Here is a 23,334-nt window from a genome sequence, read left to right as displayed (position 1 = left end):
AATTCCTTTAATTTATACTCTTAGAAAAATCCATTAAACCCCCTTTTAAAAAATTAAAGAATGTTATCTACTTGAATATAAAAAGAATTCCTACAAATTAGTACAATAAAAGCCAGACAATCTAATAAAAAATGGGCAAAAGACTAGACATTGGAATACGAAAATATCCAAATGGTCCATAAATACAAGAAAAGGTGTTCAGCCTCATCGGCCATCAGGCAAATGCAAACTAAAACTACAGTGCAATGTGGTACCACTCTGTGTACACCTGGCAGAAAGGCTACAATGAAAACAACCACCAAAGGAAAATGCCAAGTCAACAAGGCTGTGGAACTACACAACTCTCATACACTGCCAGTGGTACAAACACTCTAGAAAACAATTTGTAGTATCTCTTAAAGCTGAACATATGCATTAATACCACAGGACCCAGAAATTCACCTTCTACATATATACCCAAACAAAATGCAGATGTATGTTCATTAAAAGACATGTACTAGAATGTTCACAGCAGCATTCATTCAATAGAATGGATGACAAATTACAGTACAATTTGGGCAGTGGAATACAATAAGACAATGAGAATGAATGATTTACAACTATGCCACAATATAGATGAATCTAACAAACATGATAGTGAGTGAAAGGATCCAGACACAGAAGAGAGCATAAAAAACTATTATCTTTCATAAAGCATAAAACAGACCAAACTAATCTATGCTGTTAGAAGTCAGGATAGTGGCTACTGGGGTGAAGGTGAGGGGTGGTGACTGAAAAGTGGCATGAGGGGGAATTATGGGGTATGTGAATGCTGTCCTGTATGTATATTATATTCTTTTAAAATGCTGAATACGCTGCCATACAATCACATAAATAAATATTTCTCTTAAATAATGAAATAATCAAATGCCAAGTGTCCTCTTCCATTTGACTCAAACTTTAACATCCTGTTGAAAGAACCCATCTTCCTAATATGTAAACATGTGCACAATATTTAAATAGTGCTAGAGACTTCCATCAAATGTTTGCCTTCAATATATATTCCATGTCACACAGCTCAAAATTTTTCAGCATAAATGATCCACTCTATTCAAGCTGGCCTTCTATGCTCTTCTGCCTGACTTAGGTATATTTTCATTGCTTTTAACCAATCAGTATCAGATTACTCAAACTTAATTGAAGATTCAACTAATGTCCCTCTCGACAAAAAGCCTTCCTGACTAGCTGCTTCCCAAAGGAATCTCATTCATAATTTACATTAAGTCCACCAGTGGCTAGTATGTTACTCTTTAAAATTTCTATCTTACTTCCTTCAAAGGCATATCACATAAGGAAAAGCAATATTACATCAAAAAAAAAAAGAGGGGAGGACAGGAACTCCAAAGTGACATACAATATTGTATTGTCCAACAAATCCACTTTTATTGATCTCCTGGTTTAAACACTAAAAACTGCATATTCACAGTTAAGAACAGAAAAATGAAAACACGTCTTCTAAAAATACAAAAAAGGAAATGTTCTTCAACTATTAAGTCTATTTCTCTTTTCTGCAGGGTAGAAAATATTTTCAATGACTATTAATTCCATTAATTAATTAATTAATTAATCAAATGGCATTTGACTAGGGCTATTTGAAACTTACTTTTAAAAATCCAAGTGTTTGTCCATTAAAAATATTCAGACAAAAAATACAACCTCTTTCAGAGGACAATAAAATAACCTCCATGTCCAAGGATAAAATTATAGATGTCACCTATTATGTAGTCACTTAGCAGGGTCAGGAAGGTAAGTAATAATAAGAGTTAACATTTTTTATTGTGTATCAGACACTGTGATTAAGCACTTTGTATATATTTATCCCCTTTAATTGTCCTGTTTCACAGCCAAGGACCCTGAGGCTTAGGTGAGTTGAGTGATTTGCTTAAGATGCATAGCTAATGAAGAGTAGACAGCCTAAGAAGGAAAGTTCAGCTTACTTTTATTGCAGTTTTCAAGGTAAAGAGTCACACACAATAAAGTGTATTCCTGGTGTCAGCCAGAGGGCTTGGTCAGGGCCATCCAGAACATTCATTTAATCTGTAATCTTATTATGTAATCTTGTTATGAAAATAAGTTTAACAAAATAAAGTTACATTCAAAACCCTTTTGCACTAAAAAAAGTGATTTCCTTCATATACTTAAAATCGTAACTCATACTTAGGGATTTTATATGTGATAAAGTAAATTACCTTTATTTTACATGCTCGGAAATAGATACTTCTGACATAAGTAGAAAAAATGATTCCCCTTTTTGTCTTTTTGGAAAGAAAATAACTTTACAAAAATGCTGTTAAGAAAAAAGACTGGTGCAGGAGCTTTTTCTCCACTGTAAAGGTGAAGAGGGTGGGAAATCCTATTACAGTAGTCAAAAGGTGGGGCCTTGAAGAGGTGATTAGATTGTAAGGACCATGCCATAATGAATGGATTAATAATGGTGGTCATGGGCATGGTTCTGAGGGCTTTCAAAGGAGAGCACATTAGACTATCTCTCTCTCTCTCTGCTCGGTTATATTTGCCATGTGATACCCTCAGTCACTGTAGTCACCACCAAGACAAAGCTCTCACTAGATGTGTACCCTGGACTTTGGATTTCCCAGCCTCCAAAACTGTAAGCAATAAATTTTGTTTTCTTTATAAATTACCCAGTTCCGGGTATTTTGTTATAAGCAACAGAAATGGACTAATACAACTGGTTTCTATAAAATATATATAGTCAGATAGAACAATATTACAACTAAATGCTGCTGGAAATAAAGTAGCAAATATATTAATCTTCAATAGTGATTATGTCTAGGTGGAAGAACTGTAAGTGATTTTTACTCTTCATATAATTTTGTATTTTCCAAAATTTTAGAAGCAGTTTTTGCTACTTTTATATCAGAAAAAGTTCTAAAACTACAATTAGCTTCTCTAAGGATCAGCCCCATGTTTCTAGTTATTATTCCTTGCCTTCACTTAAAGAAGATCATAACTTTCTTAATGACAAAACAAAGATTTCAATTGTAAAATAAACAGATGAATTTTCCTAGAGGGAAAAATAAGCTCTCAGAGATCAAATGGTCTTAATGAGTCAGAGAATAATCTTTTGAAAGTAAGGTTCTGTTTTAAATCTCCACTGCTTTGAGGTTTAATCAGAATGCTGAATCTTTAAAAACATCTAAAAACTATAGTCATCTGTGGTCTGTAGCAGGGACAGAATGAAGTGATCTGTCTTTCTGCCTTTGTTTTACCTATATAAACAGGCTTAACCCAGAGACTGGTCCTGCTGCCTGAGCAGAAAGAGAGAAACTATATAATTTGGAGATTGTGTTTGCAGATTGTTTACAGGAGCTGAGCTAACACCTAATAATCAAATAGGTGCTCATGGCCAATGCAGAAGATGAGTAAAAGCTAACAGAAAACTGTCGTCAGCTGGCCTTCCCTGGCACTCTGTTGGTAAAGAGGAAACAGGCAGGTAGAATATCAGAGAGAACTATAGGAACAGGAGACTAAGGGGACCTTGCCTCCTGGTGCTTTGCATACATTAGTTACATCATTTAATACTCATAACAGTAGCCTGTGTGCCCAGTGTGGGTGGTCATAGAAGGACACTGAGAGTTTCAGAATTCTTTTATCTGGGGGAGAAGTCTAGAAGTAGTCAATGAGACCATACCCCTCAAAATAAAAATAAAATTAAGCGAACATGCTACAATATCTTATGAATAACTTCTCTCTTTTTTTCAAGATATCCACCCTTATTTCAAATGATAAACAGGTAAAGGGTTAAGTCTTACATAAAATTCTTCAGATGCTTCTGGAGGTCCGGGAAGTAGAGAAGCCTTTGTTGGCAATTTAAGTTCATATGTCATTATACTCCACCTGAAGGGAGAAAACTCTTTGGTTTAAAATTTCTTTAAAATTTAATAAACTGACTGTTCCCATTGCATATGCATATATTCATTAACTAGGGTTATTTGTATCTTAAAACAACTAAAAAATGGGAAAAGAGATGGAATTTTGGTATTCTCAGAAAATGTTGAATTCATAATTTATGATTTCTACGTCTTATCATATCATGATAGGTGACTTCAAAACATTTTAAGACCATGGCCCTCAGTAAGAAATATGCATATATAGCAACACTTCCCCTTCTTCAGTAGGTGCGATGCATTCTGACTTTTCTAATCTTTTCTGTTCCATTTTTAAAATAATGCTCATTGCATTTTACTAACTAAATCACAAGTTACTGAATCACAACCCATAGTTCTAAAACAACGTCCTAGAATATATAAATGCATACTACCTATGAAAAATAAACCATTCTCCATGTACTCTTGTTAAATAAGCTTATACAGGTACATAAATGAAATGAAAATTAGCTAAATACCCCTCCTTAAATTAAGAAAGAATAAATGTAAGCATGGGATTAAGGGGAAATATTAGTAGAAGTAATACTTAATTGCAGCAAAATTATTTCAATTGAGTATTAGTATTAATTTCAAAGCAAGTATTGAATCATTTGGTGTTAGAGAAAACAATCAACTCAGGATAAGTCCAGTCTTCTATCTAAAATAATAATTTCCAAATTTGGGAAGAACAATTGGGCCAGGACATTATAGACTAAGAAGATGTGAAATGAAGATTTTATACAGAAACAAAGCATAATAAAAGAGTATTGTTAATACGTGAATTTTTAAGAAAAGCATAACACAGCTAAAGCCAGTGAGAGAACCTAGAGGAAAATCCCAAGATCAATATTTAAACAAAGCCTAGTGCCTTGGGTTGAATGTCCCCCCAAAACTTAATCTCCACTGTAACTGTTGAGGGTGGGAAGTCCTATTACGGTAATTGAAAGGTGGGGTCCTCAAGAGGTGATTAGATTGTAGGACCATGACTAGTGAATGGATTAATAATGGTGATTACAGGCGTGGTTCTGAAGGCTTTAAAAGGAGAGTGCACAAGGAGCTATCGTTCTTTCTGCTCCACCATTTCACAGTGTGATACCCTACCATCACTGAAGTCATCACCAAAGAAAGCCTTAACCAGATGTGTTCCCTGGACTTTGGACTTCCCAGACTCAGAAACTGATAAATTTTGTTTTCTTATAAATCACCCAGTTCCGAGTATTCTGTTATAAGCAAAAAATCCAAATTCCCAGAAAATCCCCCAAAGATGTATGTTATATGTTAGGATATACAAACTGAAAAGTTACTTATAGCTACTACACAATTCTTGACATGAAAATACTATAAAGAAATTTATATTTGAGCACCAAAAGCCATTCATTCATTCATTCATCCATGCAACAGGTACGTATTATAATTTTTGTGAGTGTGTGTGACCAGTAAGGGGAACGCAACCCTTGGCTTGGTGTTGCCCGCACCGCGCACAGCCAGTGAGCGCACCGGATCCCTATATAGGATCCGAACCCTAGGCAGGAGCGTCGCTGCGCTCCCAGCGCCGCACTCTCTGGAGTGAGCCACGAGGTCGGCCCCAACAGGTACATATTGAATGTTCCAAAGTAACGGGGTCTGGAAACACAAGGGTGAATAAGGCTTCCCTAATAGAAGCTTATATTCTAGTGCAGAAAACAGGCAAACAAGCAAACAAATAAAACAATTAAGCTTTGTAAATATCCAAATAGAGAAAACTGCAATGGAAACATAAAAGTCAAGTTCCTCATAGCTGGAAATACTACTCTGGTCAAGAGACAGTTAAAGAAATGGGAAAGAAAGCCACCCAAATGTCTAGGTTCTTTGCACCTCCTCTATGGTACATCCCCCTTGACTGGGAATGAATGGAGCTGAAGAAACAGGAGAAAGTGGTGGCAAGAGTCAGGAAGAGATGCATATTAGTACAAGTTAAGCAGAGTTAGAGGCCAGAGGCAGGGACCTGTCTGGGGCACACATGTATGAAAGGAGAGAAGGGCAGCACTGAGGAAAGAACCTGAGAACCAGAGTCTAGACCCTGGTTGATAGTACCAGTTCTACTTATCAGCTATGTAACTTTGATAATGTCAAAACCTCTTAGGCCTTTTTACCAGTGAAATGGAGTTGACAATATTAGCTCTCTCTAGGGGCATAGTGATGATTAAACGAGATGATATGTAAAGTAAACCAACTAGAAGTGCCAGGTAGACAAATAATATTAGTTGTTCCAACTCCCATTGTCTCCACAAGTCTCAGTTTCCATGTTTATAGAATGGTCATAGTAATTCTTTTCTGACCACCCACAACGTTTGTTCTTTGAGGATCAAATAAATTAATACATAGGAAAAGCTTATATAATTTGTAATATTAAACAGTAGGTTTTTTTTCACCTGTTCTTTACAAATAGTAAACTAGTAAAGAAAACACGGAAACAAAATATCCTTATGTTTCTAATAACAGCCCTAGGTTTTTAAATCTCCTTTGTTTTTTTTTTTCCCTGTGTTTTTTTGCAGGCCAATCATTATCAAGGAATTTCACCATGGGGGGTGCTGTTTCTCAGCTAACCATGGAGAGAAGTGAATTTCTGTAACACACAAGGGAAAAAGCACACAACCAGGAAATGCTGCTAGGCACTTCAAAGGATGCAGTAGGAGGGGTCTTTAAATTTGCAACAAAGGAAGCTTCTAAAATACTCCCTGTTGTTTGGGTAAGCACAGAATTGGACAGTTTCTGGGCTCTTTTACAAATAACGGTGATTTTCTTGTTTCTTTCCAATCTTTTTTCCCCAGCTTTATTAAGGTATAATTGACAAATAAAAATTGTATATACTTAAGGTGTACAACTTGGTGTTTTGATATACATATACATCAAGAAATAATCACCACAATTAAGATAACATATCTATCACCTCACAGTTACCTATTTTTTTTTTTTTTTTTACCTCCAGCTTCTTTTAAAGATTGGAAACTGAATCCAGCTCCACACTAAATTATAAAACTCTATGCACCCAAACTACTGGAATGTCCCTCTCACGCCACTTTTGATCAATGCACACAAATGCTCTACTGTCCAGCTCTCTTCTGTCAGCAAAAGAATTAACCTTTACAATGTTATCATAAGACAGGCAAGGTTGCAATTAATTAGGTTATAGCTCATCTTCGAATAATTACATTTTAGATTGGTGGCTCCCTGATGAGACTTTGTTATTTTCGGGAAGAGTTCCACAGATGGCTAATCCTATCAAAGTTGTTTTGATTCATGCTAGCTCAAGTTTATAATGATATTTTGACATTTGTCATCTTTTTATGGAGAAGAGAGAGATTACCGCCTACTGAGTCCTGCCTGTTGTTCTCTAGACACAAATTCTAAACACCTCTCCATAATACTCAGGGTCCACACATTGGAATTTCTTTCTCAAACATAGGGCATTCAGAGAGAAAGCAGTTAAGAGATGTGATCAAGGTACAATAGTTCCTTCGTATGAAGCTATACTGTACTTGCTAATACTTGTACTTCCCTGTGCTTGGGAAAGGATTATTTATCTTTTAAAACATTTAGTTTTTTGTTTGGTCAATTCATTCTTAATATGTATGATTAAGAAGAGATATTCTAGCAAATCTGAAGTTTATATGTCTTTCTTAGCTTTTGTCAAACCACAAGATGAGAGACCCTACTGTTATAGTAACCAAAATCCCCCCTACAAAATTAACTATTTTAACTTTCCGACCTGAATAGTACTGAAAAGTAATTAGTATTAATATATCATCTATGATTAAAATAATGGGTTCATTAGACTAGTTTTTTCAGTTTTTTTTACAATTCATTCATTCACTCAAAAAACATCTTTATTGAGTGTCTACCCTGCTGTCCATCTCAGGGATGAAACAGTGGAAAAGATCATTTTATTGTTGGTAGAATTTAAGTTATCAAAAAATGATTCAGTATGCCATTTGCAATCCAGCTTTAAAAGAGAATTCACTTTTACCTGTCCAACATTTTGGTGCTGGCTCGTTCCAGCTTCTCTAGTATCTGAGGGAGTTGGGTGTCATCGTCATATGAACCTCCCCAGCCAAGAACCCGAGCAAGGTCATTTCCTGTCCCCAAAGGCAATACTCCCAGCTGACACTAAAAGAGATCACAATACAGAGACTGAAACTTTCAGACAAGTTGGGAAATAGGAACTATAACATTTCTGCAATTCTCTAGTAAATGCTAATATGCATTCATGTTAACTAGCAATAAAAAGAATTAGCACTTGCCTGTTTATTCAAGTTGAGCTTATCAATTTCTGACAAAACCCAACCTACACTTCCATCTCCTCCACAAACAAGAATCCGGAAATTGTCAAACTTCTGAAATAATCTTAAACTGAAAGTAAAAAGTATTTTATTTAAGTATAAATAAATAAAAATCACTTTTTCCAATTTTTTGTTATTCAGTATTTACTGGTATTCATGTTCAGATTAAATACAAGAACTCCTACTTACATATTAATTATACTATAAAAATAAATTTGAGTGCAATTTTTAATTCAAGAAAACTTCTGAATCATAAAAAGGAAAAGGAATTATAAGAAGAAAGGGAGATAAAATTAGGAGGAAAGGGGAGTGAGTACTGAGAAGACAAAAAAAAGCAGAAACGAAGAAAGGGAACTAAAGGTAAAGTAACAGATATGGTGAAAGTAGTGGTTTTTCTCTTTCCATTACAAGGATATGTTATTTCCCTAAAATTATAAACCAGGGGTGGGGAACCTGGGGCTCTGATGCTAATAAGGGGAACTGAGGCAGTTCCTAAAGAAACCTGCAGACCTCGCCCATGCATGGCTTTTAGTACTCTCAACCTGCTTTTTCCTCCTCCTTCTCTGCTATTCTCAGTCCAATCCTTTTACATCTATCTTCCTTCATCTCAACTTTTGACACATGCCATCTCCTGCATATACCTCTGTACACCTCACATATTGTGGAAAATCTGAAAAACCATATTATATGGACAATTTCAAGAAGTTTCACAAATAGAGCTTTCCTTAGAGAATGTCCTCCCTGGATGAATCAACAGGTCGTGTGGGAGGTACTTACATGGGATTTTTGAAAAATGCAATGCACTTTTCAGCTGCGAAAGCTTACAGCTGGCATGGGAAGCCTAAAAACAATTTAACATCTAAGAGTACAAACACATCATGAGGCTTTCTTTCTGGGAAAGGGGCAGAGAAGGAAAATAAGGTATCACTGTGCTTCTCATTTTCATGACTGTTGGCAGCACAATCCAGCACTGGAAGTAAGTCACGGAAGAAGGCTTGGGGAGCTTGGTGCGAGCTGTTACTTGCTTTACGTTCAATCACATTCCTTGTCTGTCTTGCTTGCTTGACATTGCATGAGGCAGAGAGTGTATAATGCTTTCTGACAACATGGGAAGAAAACTGAGGGACGGGAACATTCACCCGGAGAATACATTTTTAAGAGCAGCCAGCAGGCTCTACCTTTTACTGTAAGAGATGTTATTACTTTTAAAATATTGTAACTGTTTTAAAAAATCTGTAACCTCCCCCCCCAAAAAAAACAAAAACAAATAGAGATCCTTGGAATCTTAGAGAATGAATGGGAAAAAAACATCAAGAATATAAGATAAAATAACTATGAAGGATTATAAAATAGACGTGTTAGAAAGGGAAATAAAACTCCTCAAGAATGGAAGAGACAGAAGGCAAAAAGGGAGGCTAGATGAGAAAAGTCTAGCACCCAAATAGAGGAAAGGATGGGATGTGAAAGAAGATAAGGAAGAAGTTGGGTATAAATGAAGAAGACACTTGACAAGGAGGGCCTGAGACTTAGCAAGAAAAAGGCAATGGGAACAGGGACAAAAGTGAAAAGAGGCACAAAGAGAGACAGAAGAGAGAAATAGAGAAGACAGAGGAAGTGTCAAATTATAAAACACAAAATGTCTTTTCTGGCACTGGTATCTAAAACCCCCATTTCTACTTCTGTGTTCATGCTTTAAGGTAACAGGGGAACACAAGAGAAAAGCTGAGTTGGCATAAGCAAATCACAGAGATTGAAGCCCCCAGTTCAAAAGACACAATATCACTTCTTAAGAAAAAGCAGATACACACACTAAAAAATATATTAAAAGTGCCTCAAGGCATATTTTCCCTCAATGAAAATACTATTTAGTTTTTTTTTGTTCAGATTTTAAGTTATATGACATTCCAGAAAGCTGAAAAGACAATCAACAAAAGTATTTGTTTTTTTAATGTGAACTGAGTCTAAAATCCTTGAAGAACTGTCCTTAAGATCCATGATAGAACCTGTATTTTGGTTAAATAATTGATTATTCATATTACATATAAACCAATATTAGCCTTCCATGCAAATCATTTTCTAATGTTATTTTTTATTTCTATATTTATGCAAGTTGATCTCTCTTGGAGCTAAATGAACTGTTAGTATTGTTTGATGTAGGATATATCCTAAGACATCTTCTAAACAGATTTTGGAATTGGGAAACTTCGATATAAATTTTGGAATTTATATAAGGAAATATTATAACTATCAAAAAAGCTGTGTTAAAACTATTACAGCTTTATAAAAGGGAGGATTGAGAAGATCTGCATAGAGACGTCTAGAGAAATCCATAATTTTCATAAACTGAGAAGCCAGATGCATTTCATGCCTAGTGCTATATTTCATTCAAGTAAGATTTATCAATAATTACCCTAAGTGCGGACCTCCATTCATTAAATCAAACACCTGAGCCGGATTTAGCAACTGTTTAAAACGACGAAGGAACTTTACTCCCTGATTATCTCCACTCTTAGAATTGACAAAAACCAACAAAGGACTAACACAGAATGAAAATGTTGCTCTACAGAAACCTGTAAAAAAAACAAAACAAAACAGCACAAAATCAATAGGTACAGCTTTCTCTTAAATTTTTAACAAACATTCAGAGAAAAGAAGATAAATTCATAAGAATAAAGAACCTTGTTTATTACTGGAATATTAAGTTATAATTTAGCTCCCAAAATGAAGATAGGTTTACTGTTTACATACTAAGAATGTACAACTTATCTTTTAAAAATATGCTCTACAATGAAAAAATCATACCAAAGATAGTAAAAGTATTACCACATAATTTGAGATATACCACCTGCCTTAAACATACTTAAGTATAAGAAAAACTAATCACAGTCTATACATTCACATTTGTGAAAGATATGTTCATATTCAGTATTTTAAAATATTTTAACTGCTCCTTGCTGGTGCTAGAGAAATATTTTAAAATTTATAATAAACAAAAAAACCTTGATATATCAGGGCTTTGTGGGGGGCGGTGCTCAGGGAGGACTGTTCATAGCACAGGTTAAAAAACACAACTTTTGAGGTTTATATTATTATATCTAAGATATCTATTGGCATAATTTATATAAAAAGTTTGAAAAGCATAAAGTACTATATCAATGCAAGACATTAATGACAGCATATGGTAAGCTTTTGTAATATGGTTTGCTCAGAAGGAAGTTATTAACATGCTTTCTCAAAACCAGGGTTGCAAAGAGGTTCCTCAGAACTTACAAGTAACTTGTTAGATTTTGGAAAAAGTGAATGCATTTATAGGAATGTAAATTCCTGCAATGAAATTACAGGAAAACAGATTTTAATAACAGCCATGCTTTTTTTTTTTTTTTTTAAGAAATTAAATGTCTTTCTTTTTTATTTTTTAGATAATTTATTATAAATACATTTGGGGTACCATGTTGCTTTGCAATAATTGTGTACAATGTGTGATGGTTAGATCAGAATAGTTAGCTTATTCATTATTACAATACACAATCATACTTTGTGTCTGTTGACCAATTCCTCATTAGCCCCCCTCCACCCCACCCTTTTCCACCTCTAGTTTTCTAAAAGTTCAATGTATTACTGTTTTGGAAAAAATTGGGGAAAAAGAAAAAAAACAGCCATGCTAATGGGCAGTTTCAATTATGGAAGGGAAAAAAAGTTCAATTGGTTACAGCATAGTGCTACAACGCCAAGGTCAAGGGTTCAGATCCCTGTATTGGCCAGCTGTCCCCACCCCCCAAAAATTAAATGAATAAAAATTAACCTTTTCATATTGGCTTTCAGTACAGAATAATGATCTTATCTTATTTACTGAAACGTAAAATCTAAAAGTCTTACACAATAATTTCACCACTGTATTAACAATTATGTTAAAACTTTCATTTAAAATGTTCTTTTAAAAGTTAAATATACTATTCAGCAATTAAAATGTAATTATTATATAAAAACTGACCAGAATAACAAGTTACAGCTTTAAATATTTTAAGAAAATAAATGTACATATCAACATTAAAGGTACCAGAAATATACATACTTACACTACTAGTACATACCATCAGAATCGGTGCTGTTTAGTGCAATTGGAGGTATTATAGATACTTTACACTGACCAAGTGGACATATAGGATGGTATAAATCTTTGCAGGCAGTGTGTACCTAATAACAAACAAATAAACCTTCAAGAATCATAAAAACAAATTAATGTTTTGCTATGTTATAAATTACATCTAAGGAATTGATAATTTAGCATCAACTACATCACAAAAAGTTCAATAATTCATAAGTTACTTTAATGGCACAATATTTACACTTTTAAGAAACAAACTAAGCATTTCAGGGATGGAAATTTGATTTTGGTCTATGCAGTCTATTTTTGTGATTGTCTCAAGCAAGTAGTATATAATCAATGGATGCCTGGTTAAGGCAAGGAGAGAGGAAGAGAAGTGAGAGAGCACAGATGAAGGGAAGGAAAGAGAAAGGAAGGGAGAAAGAAAGTAGGGAAGCTAACCAGTATGTCAATGTCACTGTCCATAAAATAAACTGATGACATCTATCTCACAAAAATTCTTATAGAATTTAACGAAACTAAAAATAAAATCAGTAATGTGCCTGCTCTTTCTGCAGTGATCGTATAACTTTCTATTCACATTTATTTTATGACATTTTCATATTATTATAGTTACAAGTCCATCCATGCCTATATCCTTAGTTAGACTGCTGTTCTGTAAGTAAAAGAAAAGTGATGCACATTATAGCCACTCAGTAAATGTATTTTGGAGAAAAAGTTTCAAGGTCACTCAAAATACTACAAACAACAAAAGCAGAGATTACTCATTAATTAGGACACAGGCAATTTAGAATACTTTGTGTATTTGGCTAGAGAGCATTTTAAATGTTTTAATTAGTAAAAGCAGATATTTCATAAAGCACTTATTTAATATGGCTTTATTTCATTAGTCTTTTTTTTTTTATTTCATTAGTTTTTTAAGAAAACTTGCATACTAATTAAACTTGAATTTATCAAAACTTTTGGAGAGAATAACTGAAATTTAACAGTGATCCTTATTCTGCAGATGACCTGTTTTTGGACAGTTTCCTATTATGATTTACAATAATTAATAATCCAAATGCATTTTAGAAAAACTTGCATGCACAATTTTAAAAGTTATTAAAAGAATGTATGAGAATTATGGAGCAAACCAGAAAGACTTATAATAATGCTAAATAAAAAAAACAGGGCTCGGCAGTTAGCTCAGTTGGTTAGAGCACAGCCTTATAATACCAAGGTCACGGGTTCGGATCCCCATATGGGCCAGCCACCAAAAAAAAAAAAAAAAAAAGTAAAGTAAAAGATAAAATTGTTTCTTCATATCTTCACTATTTTTACAGAAAAGGTAAAACTGCAACCAGAGACTGGACAACAACTGGAAAAACTGTGAGCTGGCCCATTAGCGTGTGGCACTATGGGCTTTTTATTTGTTTTATTTTCTTTTTTATCAGCTGACTATATTTCAGGCACTAGATAGCCTGCTGTTTAAAGGCAAAATAATATGAAAACAGATCAATGATAGCACATAGGAAGTGCAAGCCTGTCTAACTTACACAGGGCAGGGCAGGAATGATGTCACAACTAAGAGGAGGTTTGAGTTTGCCAGGGAAAAAGGGGACAAGGCATTCCACAATGCCCTCCTGTAACACCTGTAATAACACTGCTACTCTATTTGTGAATTTTTTTAAGTTGGGGATGAGTACAACGAGCAAGTAAAATACCTAATTAACTCCTACTGTTAAAGTTAGTAGAGTTTAAAAACTACTGACGGTAAAAGCAGACATACATATTGCAGATATAGACAACTTATATGAATCTTTTCTAAAATAATTCATCGTACACGATATGTCTTTCTAAAAAGTTAAAAATAAACAGCTAAAGCTCTAGAAGTAGATAAATAGACTTTAGTAAATGTACAGACTAATAAAAATAGCAGGAAATGCTATCAGTGCTTGTGCCCCCCAAATGAAACCTTAGGTAGGATGATGATTTAAAATCTTATTTATGGGTAGCGCTCCTTTAAAATAAGGAATGGCGTAAGAGAGTTTTAGTGGTTAGGACTGCACTAAGATTCCAAACAGCGACACCTATTACAGTCTATATTACAGTATATATTACAATTAATATACTATATTAAATGGGATAAGAGAAATAAAAAGTAACACCCCTATGGCTAATAAAAGGCAAGTGATGAAGAATAACCAAAGCATGAAGACAAAGAGAAACATGTATAATTTAAAAATTAAAAGGAAACACAGTGTACCCATCAGGCCTCACTAAAATATTGTAGGACTTATTTTCTTCAGTGGCCTACGGAGTCAATCTCATGATTAGGAAATCAACACATTATACTCACACCTCTTACATTTGCTGATCTACACCATATTTACCAAAAGCAAAGATTTTTGCACATTTTTTTTATTTGGGACTAGCTGACAAATTTGGGCCAGCAACTTTAAAACACTATAAGACTCAAAACACCACCAAGCAGGGGGAGGGAGAAGGGAGGGAGGTTTTGGTGATGGGGAGCATTAATCAGCTACAATGTATATCGACAAAATAAAATTAAAAAAAAAAAAAAAAAAAAAACACCACCAAGCAAATTAGCCCCATGCAAGGCAATCACCGCCATCAAAGGACAGCATCACCCAGTGTTCAGATGAGCACTCACAGCTACAGCCTCCTGGTCTTGCGGTCCTCCAGCCCCACTCCTTGTCTGCATGGCCCCCTTCCTACTCTGACTGCCCTCATATGGTCCAGAGGCCAGTTCTCACTGTTCGGCATAAATGAGACCTGCCCTGCGGCCGACTCCGCATTATGCTGTGTGTGCTTTCTACCCCTTTCTTGCACATGCAAAAACGTTTTAAAATATTTATTTATTCATATGTTATAAACTTATATAATTTAAATTACATCAGTGCATGACCTATCAACCTCAATGTTCTGTCAGAGAACATACACGGGGTGGCAGCAAAATTGCATTTTGCATGTAAACCAAAATTTGGCGGCACACAGAGAAGAGCTTTCTGTGTGCGACAGACAATAAAACAGGCCTGAAAATAGCAAAACCACTAAGTGAAGCTAAAGCAAAATGAAAAACATTAAAACTGTGGGAAAGAGATCCTGAGACATAGACAATATACAAACGAGAGTATTACAAAAAGGGCATTGGAAAAAGTGACTAAACTGGAAGTAATACAGTTTTAAAAAAGAAGAATGTCACTATGGGGTATGTGTGCTACCAGGCTCTGGTCTGTTGTAAATTCTTTGTTTTGCCTCTAAACCATATAACTGACAAAGTTAGAGAGAGATGCTAATTAAAAAGGATGAAATACTTCCAAAACCCTCACCATCGTTTTACACCAAAGGCATTTCCAATCTTGCAGACGGAGAACACTGCCACAGGTCTTGTCGCAGACAGCACACTTGGCACTCACAGGCAAGTTACCCTCAAGCCACTGGTGAGGCATAGCGACCTGAGGAGCAGGAAGAGAGTGGGGAGGACACCATTCTTACCTGCAGGAAGACACTGAATGCCTTCTTACTCTATGGAATCCATAATGTGTACCATCTGTGACATTAATTCATTTAGCCACATTTACTGAGTGTCTGTTATGCCTGAACCCTGTAGGGTACAAAGCTAAGACAAAAGCCCTGCCCTTGGGACTCACGGGGAAGTCTGGCTGAGGAGAAAGACATGTAAAGGGATCATGATTAAGTGATCCTAGGTGCTGTTATAGACTCGTATGCAAGGTGAAATGCAGGCAAGGTTGAGAAGGTTGGGGCTAAATTGAGAGGATGTCCCAAAGTCTGAAGAGTGAACATCTGAGCTAAACTGTAAATAGCTCAGAGCTTTTCAGATAAGGGTCTGCAACACCAGCTCAGCACAACAGCCACTCCCAAGCCCTATTCACAACAGATTTTTCTCAAAATCTAGAGCTGAAGAAAGCTATGAAGGATTAGATTAAAAATAAAAATTCATAATTAATGAAAACCTTCCATTTAATCCTAATAATGATCACTCCCACTTAATCTCTATCATTTGGCAGAAGATAAGACAGGAGGTACAGGTAGAGATTGCAGACAGACAGACACTTACTCCGTCTTCATCCTCTATGATGTCCTTCCCGATGGAGGCCAGGGTGGTCCATTTGCAGTTATTTGTTGCCCTCACTGCACATCTTTTGTGAGCCTTGAATTTACACACTGCAAAAAAAGGCAACCATTTCTAAGTGAATAAGTACTTTTGGACCAATGATGAAAGGAAATCACGGCCTGAAATTTTAAAAGGGAGGGAGACGGCAGAAGGAAAACAAATATTAAAGAAAGTTTAAATTACTCTCCAACAATAGTAAAGGCCTTCTAAAAAACAAATGGCTATGTATTTATGAAGCACTTTTATCAAGCTGTAGATAGATTGCAACTTAGAAGAAAGGAAATAAATACAAAAGAATTAGCTCTTAAGGAAAAGGGAGACGACACACACACACACACACACACACACACACACACACACACACAGAAGCAAATAAAACTCAGTAACAAGGGTGCTCATGACAGCCTATTTCTTAATTTGGGTGCTGATTACATAAATGTGTTTAACTTGTGAAAATTCACTTTTGATTGATACTTGCATTTTTCTATGTGTATAAAATATTTATAATAAGGAGTTTGAAAACGTCGGTAAGATAAAGATACTTCAGAAGAGTTTTAAAGTGCAAGTAAACCAAGAAAATATCCAACACCGTGGGAAATAAATTGAAGAGGGTCACAAAGATAGCACTGTCTTTTAAAAGTATTATGCTGGGATGACTATATTATAAATGTAGAAGGGAAAATTGATGAAGTAATATTTCCAATACAGGCTTCACTAATTCTTCCCAGCCATATTATCATAAAGGAACTTATCAGAGAGAAATAAGAGGAAATGACTAGGAAAAAACCAGTACGTATATGGAAAAACAAGTAAACCACAGGTAATTTGAAAGATTAATAACCATGCTTATGAAAATCAGGACTTTACTACGAAACACATTTTTCATGCTAAGGACACAAATTCAAGCGTTAGTGGATACTGATGCGACATCAGCTCCTGGCCTCTCAGATAAACAGTTAAGAGTAGAGATCATTTCAGTGGAAACATAAGGTAACTTTTGCTGAATTTAAATGTAAGGTGATCTCCTTTTCACGTTTTTTAAAAAAAATTTCTAGTAGTTAATCATTATTTAATTTCGAATAAGTTACACACCACTCCCTTTAAATCATCCTAATTTGATGTAACATGAAAACAAAAGATTCAGGTAAAATAACTAAGATGTCTATAACCAAATGTTCAATATGCTTCAGATATCATGATGAACCAGTATATACATAGCCACTTAAATTGAGCTGGTTTATCCTTGAAGAATATTAGTCTATAGACATTAGAAATGTTTCACTTACCTCTTTTGTGTACTTTGACAAATTCTTTCCTGGCAATCATACTATTTTTGTTATAAATGACTATGTGACTCAAATACAGACTATATATAGAAAATAATTTTTCAGTTGAATTTCGTTGCTGATAAACAGTACGTGTAAAGACACAGAAGTAAGCTTAGCTTGGAAAAAAAATTTATCACGACCTGCTCCCTTTTGTTCCAATACAAGTGACTATTTTAAACTGTGGTTGGTTAGGATCTCTGTGCCTTTTCATCTGTTATGGTATTCCTCAAAAGTGCAGTCCTAAAACTATCTGCAACAAAGTCCCCAGGGTGCTTTATTAGTACAAATAGGTACTTGATATTAACAGTCAATACCTGGCTTCTAAAGGGAACAGAAGGAAGTAAAAGAGAAAAATGGGGCCTAATTCCATGGTTTTTTGGAAATTTTGCCATTAAAAATTAAACAGCTCATTAAAAATAAAAATCACACTTTTGTAATAATAAAGTGCTCATGCAATGAACCTCGAGAATTACAAAGTTGCTTAATATATTATATAAAGATATAATAAAACAAACCAGACTGCAATTATGGTCATTAAGAAATTGAAATGATCAATGGGCATCTTAATTTTTTTTTTTTTTTTTTTGTCTTTTTTCGTGACCGGCACTCAGCCAGTGAGTGAGTGCACCAGCCATTCCTATATAGGATCCGAACCCACGGCGGGAGCGTCGCCGCGCTCCCAGCGCCGCACTCTCCCGAGTGTGCCACAGGCTTGGCCCTGGGCATCTTAATTTTATTAGGTGATAATTACATTTCTCCAGACAAGTTATTCTGAAATAAAGCACTTTTCCCTGACCTGCAAAGACATTATTTAAAACTACGGAACTTAAAAAATATACTGACATGATAAAATTATATTTAATGCAATATTTAATCTTAACAACACTGAAACTTTGTGATAAACAGCAGTTAAGATAAAAATTCATAAGTCCGCACGTTAATGTATTTGATCTGTTAATTTTTAAAAAGTTGCCATTTAACTTTTTTTGGTGAATTACTGTTTAAGTAACTGTGAAGGACAATTATGCTCTGAAATTATAATCAACATTCTCAACTGATTTAGGGTATTATTCATGAAAATTATTTTTTGTCTTCTATTTTTCATTTATATAACATTTTATATATGCAATGCTTTAAAATAATTTTAGCTATTACTCAACACAAACGTAGAAGACAAGTTACGTACAGCCTCATTTTATTGCAAAAAACAAGGGAAGAAGGTTAAGTAAATTTAATGATGGATTTTCACATTGGAACCCGTATTCCATTCCAATACAAAAGTTATTCATCTTCATTGTTGAACAAATTTCTTATTGTATTTGCATCTTTGTTACAACTTTTAAAGCCTCTTGTACCCTATGTTTTTAGTTTTACCAAGCAACTAGTTTATTCAAATTTGAAGGGGTTTCAAAAGTTTAACTTTGATCATTGTAAAAAATATCTGAAATTACCATATTCTCATAAAATAAAAGAACAACTTTTCTTAACATCTATAAAATCTCTGAGATTTTAAAAACCTGCTACAGTTCTAAAAATAGTAATAGAAAAGATACTCTAGATTTAAAAATCTTACTACTGGAGAAAATGAATACTAACATATAATCTTCTAAAACATTTTCTTAATTCAACAATTGAAACAAAAATGTCAGGAAGACTATGTTATTTGCAGAAGGATATAACAAATTTATTAAATACATTTAAGTTTCTTACTTTCACCAATTAATATCATTTTCATTTTTCTTTTAAAATGCTTAGAAAAATATTCAGTCATTCCACTATTGACTCAATTCCCATATAATTAGGTGTATTTAATAATGCATAACTCTCAAATCAGAAGGGTACAAGAGTACATCAGACCTGGAATCTTTTTTTAGCATTTGGGGGATGAAAGACTAGAAGGTACTAGTAAAAAGATATTCAGAATAACACCACATAATATTACAGACTCGGTAGGAGTTACTCAGATCTACATGAACCTTTTTAGATTAACGAAGTCATAAAGTCCAATTATATCTTTGTTTGCAATCATTCTTTAAATCTAAAACACAAAAAGATTAATGTCTTCTCCAAGCTCACTTTCACAAATTTTAATATACACCAGGCCCATGATGCAATCTGGAATTATTTACTTGATAATTATTTTCTTGATAAATTTCTTACAGAGCACAGTTATAAACTGCTACAATTTATTTGACTAGAAAATTGGTTTTATATTATATATTCTCTCATTTAATTTTCATAGTGCTTCTATTAAGTAAAATGACTATTATCCCCTTTTACAGATGAGGAAAGGAAAGTCTAAATGAGTTAAACTATTTCACCTGGTTACATTTTGTAATGGTGGAAGTATAAGAGGTCTGACTGCAGAGCCCTTCTCTTTAACCATTACGCTGTATTATATTAAATACCTGAAACAATGATATATTGCAGATTTTATAATTTAAAGTCAATTAAAGTGACTATTACTATGCTATTTAATTATAATTGTTATATTCAAAATTACTTAAGAAATTTTTGTATTGGGAAAAAGGTATATTATATATAGCTCAAAAACTGGAAAACAATGGTATAATCACTGAGGTACGAAATGAAATAAATCTGTGAGTTTTCTCTTGGTAATTATGAATGTATTTGTTTTTGGTGGTCATTGCTCTTAAAAAATAACTCAGAAATCCTATAATAAAAACAATAGGATATACCTATTTTTAGAAAAATTTTAAAAAATTAAAAAGGATGACAGCAATTTAAATTAAACATAAATGAAATGAAAAAAAAAACATACCAAGGTTTAAAACAATGCAATATAAGCAACAATCAGAAATTCCGCCAGAGTGTATATGTCCTCAAAAAATTTTGTTCTCCCTAATCCATCAGAATAAAGAATACTACAATGATATATAAAGTCTAAAGTATTTTTTAGACAGTAGTCCTTAGTTCCTTAGGAGTGGAATGCTATATTTTGATTTATGCTTCCTTTTCAAATGATTCTATATTATTTTTTCATAAGCAAAAATATTTCCAAAGTTAATCCTATGTGTGCAGAGCTCAATATTAAGCTACAATGAAACTTAAACACTGTACTCCAGCTGAGGTACTCTCAGCTACTGCTTCCACCCAAGGGAAATGTTTTCTTGTGATGAGTGTTTCTGTGTACTTCGTGGAAGTATGTCTACGGTTACTGATGGGGGAGGACATATGTTGGATGCAACGGTACCTTCACAGGACAGGCCATGGGAGGTGACTCCAGAAAGACTCTCTCTGCACACGTTACAGAAGGTGGGGCGGGCATGGGAGCAGGCGTACCAGTTATGCATCCCTGAGAAATGTTCCACATTAAACTGGGCCACCTAGAAATGAGACATGAGGACAGATTTGCCAAACAAGAGATAAGACTACAGATGCTGAACTATTTGGAATATATACAGTAATGAGCAAAATTTCAAATCCATCATTTTTAAAACCAAAGCACTTTGCTTTATAGAAAAAATTTCAAAATCTGAATGAGTCTACACAAAATTATTTTTGCATAGAATAGCTCTTGCTCTTTGGCTAATCCTTATTCTCTAAGAACACAAGGTGACAGAAGAGATGCTATTTTACCTCGTAAGGTTCTCTGGTCTGTACAGATTTCAGTGAGCTGATCCAATCTTCCATCTCTTTTCGGTTCTCAGCACACAGCATTAGCCTTCTGAATGGAGTGATTATCTGAAAGGGATAATCCAGTCTAATGATTGTAAATACTCAACAAGGAAGATTATTGCAAAACTGAACATCTTATGGGGTAATTCCATTTCTAACATTTTATTTTCTTGATGAAGAAAGGATTCTCTGCAACAGAAATGAGTTTTTTTTCTCTGTGTATGATTTGATGTGGTCTAGAAAAGGAAAATTCTAAGGAGACTTTTCTTGTCTTTGTTCCTATTGCTACTTAGTTATCAGGCTTTTTAGCCTTTTTCAAGAGGCTATAAACCCAAAGAAATAATGCATTCTTATTTCATGGAATTTATTTTGAAAATTGATTGTAAACATACTTCAAAACAATTCATAGTAAGCTTAGAATACATAATTTTCAACACAGAAAATACTTTAAAATTGAAAAGCAAAGGAACACAATATTAAATGATTTCATAATTGATTTATTATATCAAGAATATTTTTAATAGTTATATTGAGTTTACGTATCATTTTCACTGCCTATTTTAATATGATTTATGTGAAAGATTCGCCCCCGGACCCCCCATTGTGTAGAACTCCATGTACTACTTTTTAGTGAGAGCAGGGAGTAAGAATTAGCATAAAAATCCTTTAGTTGGCTTTAGGGAAGAAAATAATTGTGACTTTCATCTTTTTTCATGTCACCAAAAAAAGGCAAATTAATTACCTTAAGAACCTTAAAGAAAGTGGGATGAAAACTTCATGTGGTTGTAACACCAAAAGTGCTTCAAAGTAAGATTCTGAAATGACTTGTAAGTCCTGTATATGTGTGAATATGTTATGTGGTTATAACCTTAAGTTTACTAAATCCTAAGCATCTGCTGCAAAGAAGGGACTATTTACTTGTGAAAGAAGAACAAAATGTTACATTCCTATCCAGAAAATATTACCAAATAATAAATTACATATTACTATAAAGCAAATAAAAAACTTTCCCAGATTAAAAGCCTCTTGATTAAGTGATAAACCTAAACATTCTATTGCATTATACAGATTTCACCAGTAATGAAAAAGCAATAGTCATTTAAAAAGAAAAAAAAGGAACCCTTCCCCAAAGAAGTAAACTAGTAAGCCTAAATCACTACAATTCATCTTAAAAAATAAATCCGTTTTCCAAAACAATAGAGAAATCAGCCCAATCTTAGCTACTCACCAGTCACTGCCTCCTCTCATGTGTAATCGGTTTAGGCTAGACAGTCCTTCCTTACACCCAGAAGATTTTAATACATCTGACAGGCACTCCCACTTAAATACAGCCGGCCAAAAGTCACATGGAAGAGGAGCACCAACCGTTCAGCTCTGGGTGTTTGTTAATTGCATATGAAACTGAAGAGAACCTCACTTTTGCATTTTTTGTTTTCCATGACCCTCTTTGGATAAAGCTTATTAGCAGTTGGTCACTTCTCTTCCTGAATAAATAGTTAATGCAAAGAGCAATGTGTACCTCATTACTTAAAAGCCAAATGGATGCTTTATTGCTTCAAAATGTTTTTCTAGGACAGCTCATCAAGTGCAGCAGAGAGGTACCATTAAATCATAATATGCTCCTGGCTCCAGCAACTGGCACGGCAGTCCAGAAACCTCCGTTTCACTGGAATCAGTGAATAAATGTCGCCTCTGGCATTTATTTTATTTTTTGCTATACTATGTGATGTAACTATAAGGATTCCCTCTTTGCCATTTATGATTTTATCATGAGACAAGTATTATTCAGAAAAACAAATCTTGCTTGCGATTTTATTCTTTCATTTTGTTCTTTGTTGAATTCTAAGTAAAAGCATGATGACATGATGAAAACTATCTT

At 34.3% G+C, this 23,334-nt stretch overlaps 1 protein-coding gene across 10 annotated transcripts in view; it reads right to left on the bottom strand.

Moving 5' to 3' along the window:
• Positions 1 to 23,334, bottom strand: part of DGKH (diacylglycerol kinase eta) — a 169,066-nt gene that overhangs the window by 44,005 nt on the left and 101,727 nt on the right. For 9 of the 10 annotated variants that reach the window (XM_063101712.1, XM_063101703.1, XM_063101710.1 and 6 more), the window contains 9 exons: positions 21,417 to 21,521; positions 21,031 to 21,163; positions 16,432 to 16,538; positions 15,683 to 15,808; positions 12,337 to 12,439; positions 10,656 to 10,815; positions 8,207 to 8,315; positions 7,933 to 8,072; positions 3,813 to 3,897 (listed from right to left, as the gene is read on the bottom strand). In XM_063101712.1, the coding sequence (XP_062957782.1) occupies positions 3,813 to 3,897; positions 7,933 to 8,072; positions 8,207 to 8,315; positions 10,656 to 10,815; positions 12,337 to 12,439; positions 15,683 to 15,808; positions 16,432 to 16,538; positions 21,031 to 21,163; positions 21,417 to 21,521 (1,068 nt within the window). Of the gene's footprint in view, positions 1 to 3,812; positions 3,898 to 7,932; positions 8,073 to 8,206; positions 8,316 to 10,655; positions 10,816 to 12,336; positions 12,440 to 15,682; positions 15,809 to 16,431; positions 16,539 to 21,030; positions 21,164 to 21,416; positions 21,522 to 23,334 lie in introns of those variants that run through there. The other variant, XM_063101713.1, reaches the window with a different exon arrangement.

The sequence above is a fragment of the Cynocephalus volans genome, chromosome 7 (genome assembly GCF_027409185.1).
Source record: "Cynocephalus volans isolate mCynVol1 chromosome 7, mCynVol1.pri, whole genome shotgun sequence".
Taxonomy (NCBI): domain Eukaryota; kingdom Metazoa; phylum Chordata; class Mammalia; order Dermoptera; family Cynocephalidae; genus Cynocephalus; species Cynocephalus volans.
Note: the sequence above shows the minus strand (reverse complement) of the source record. Positions and strands in the feature narration are given on the sequence as shown.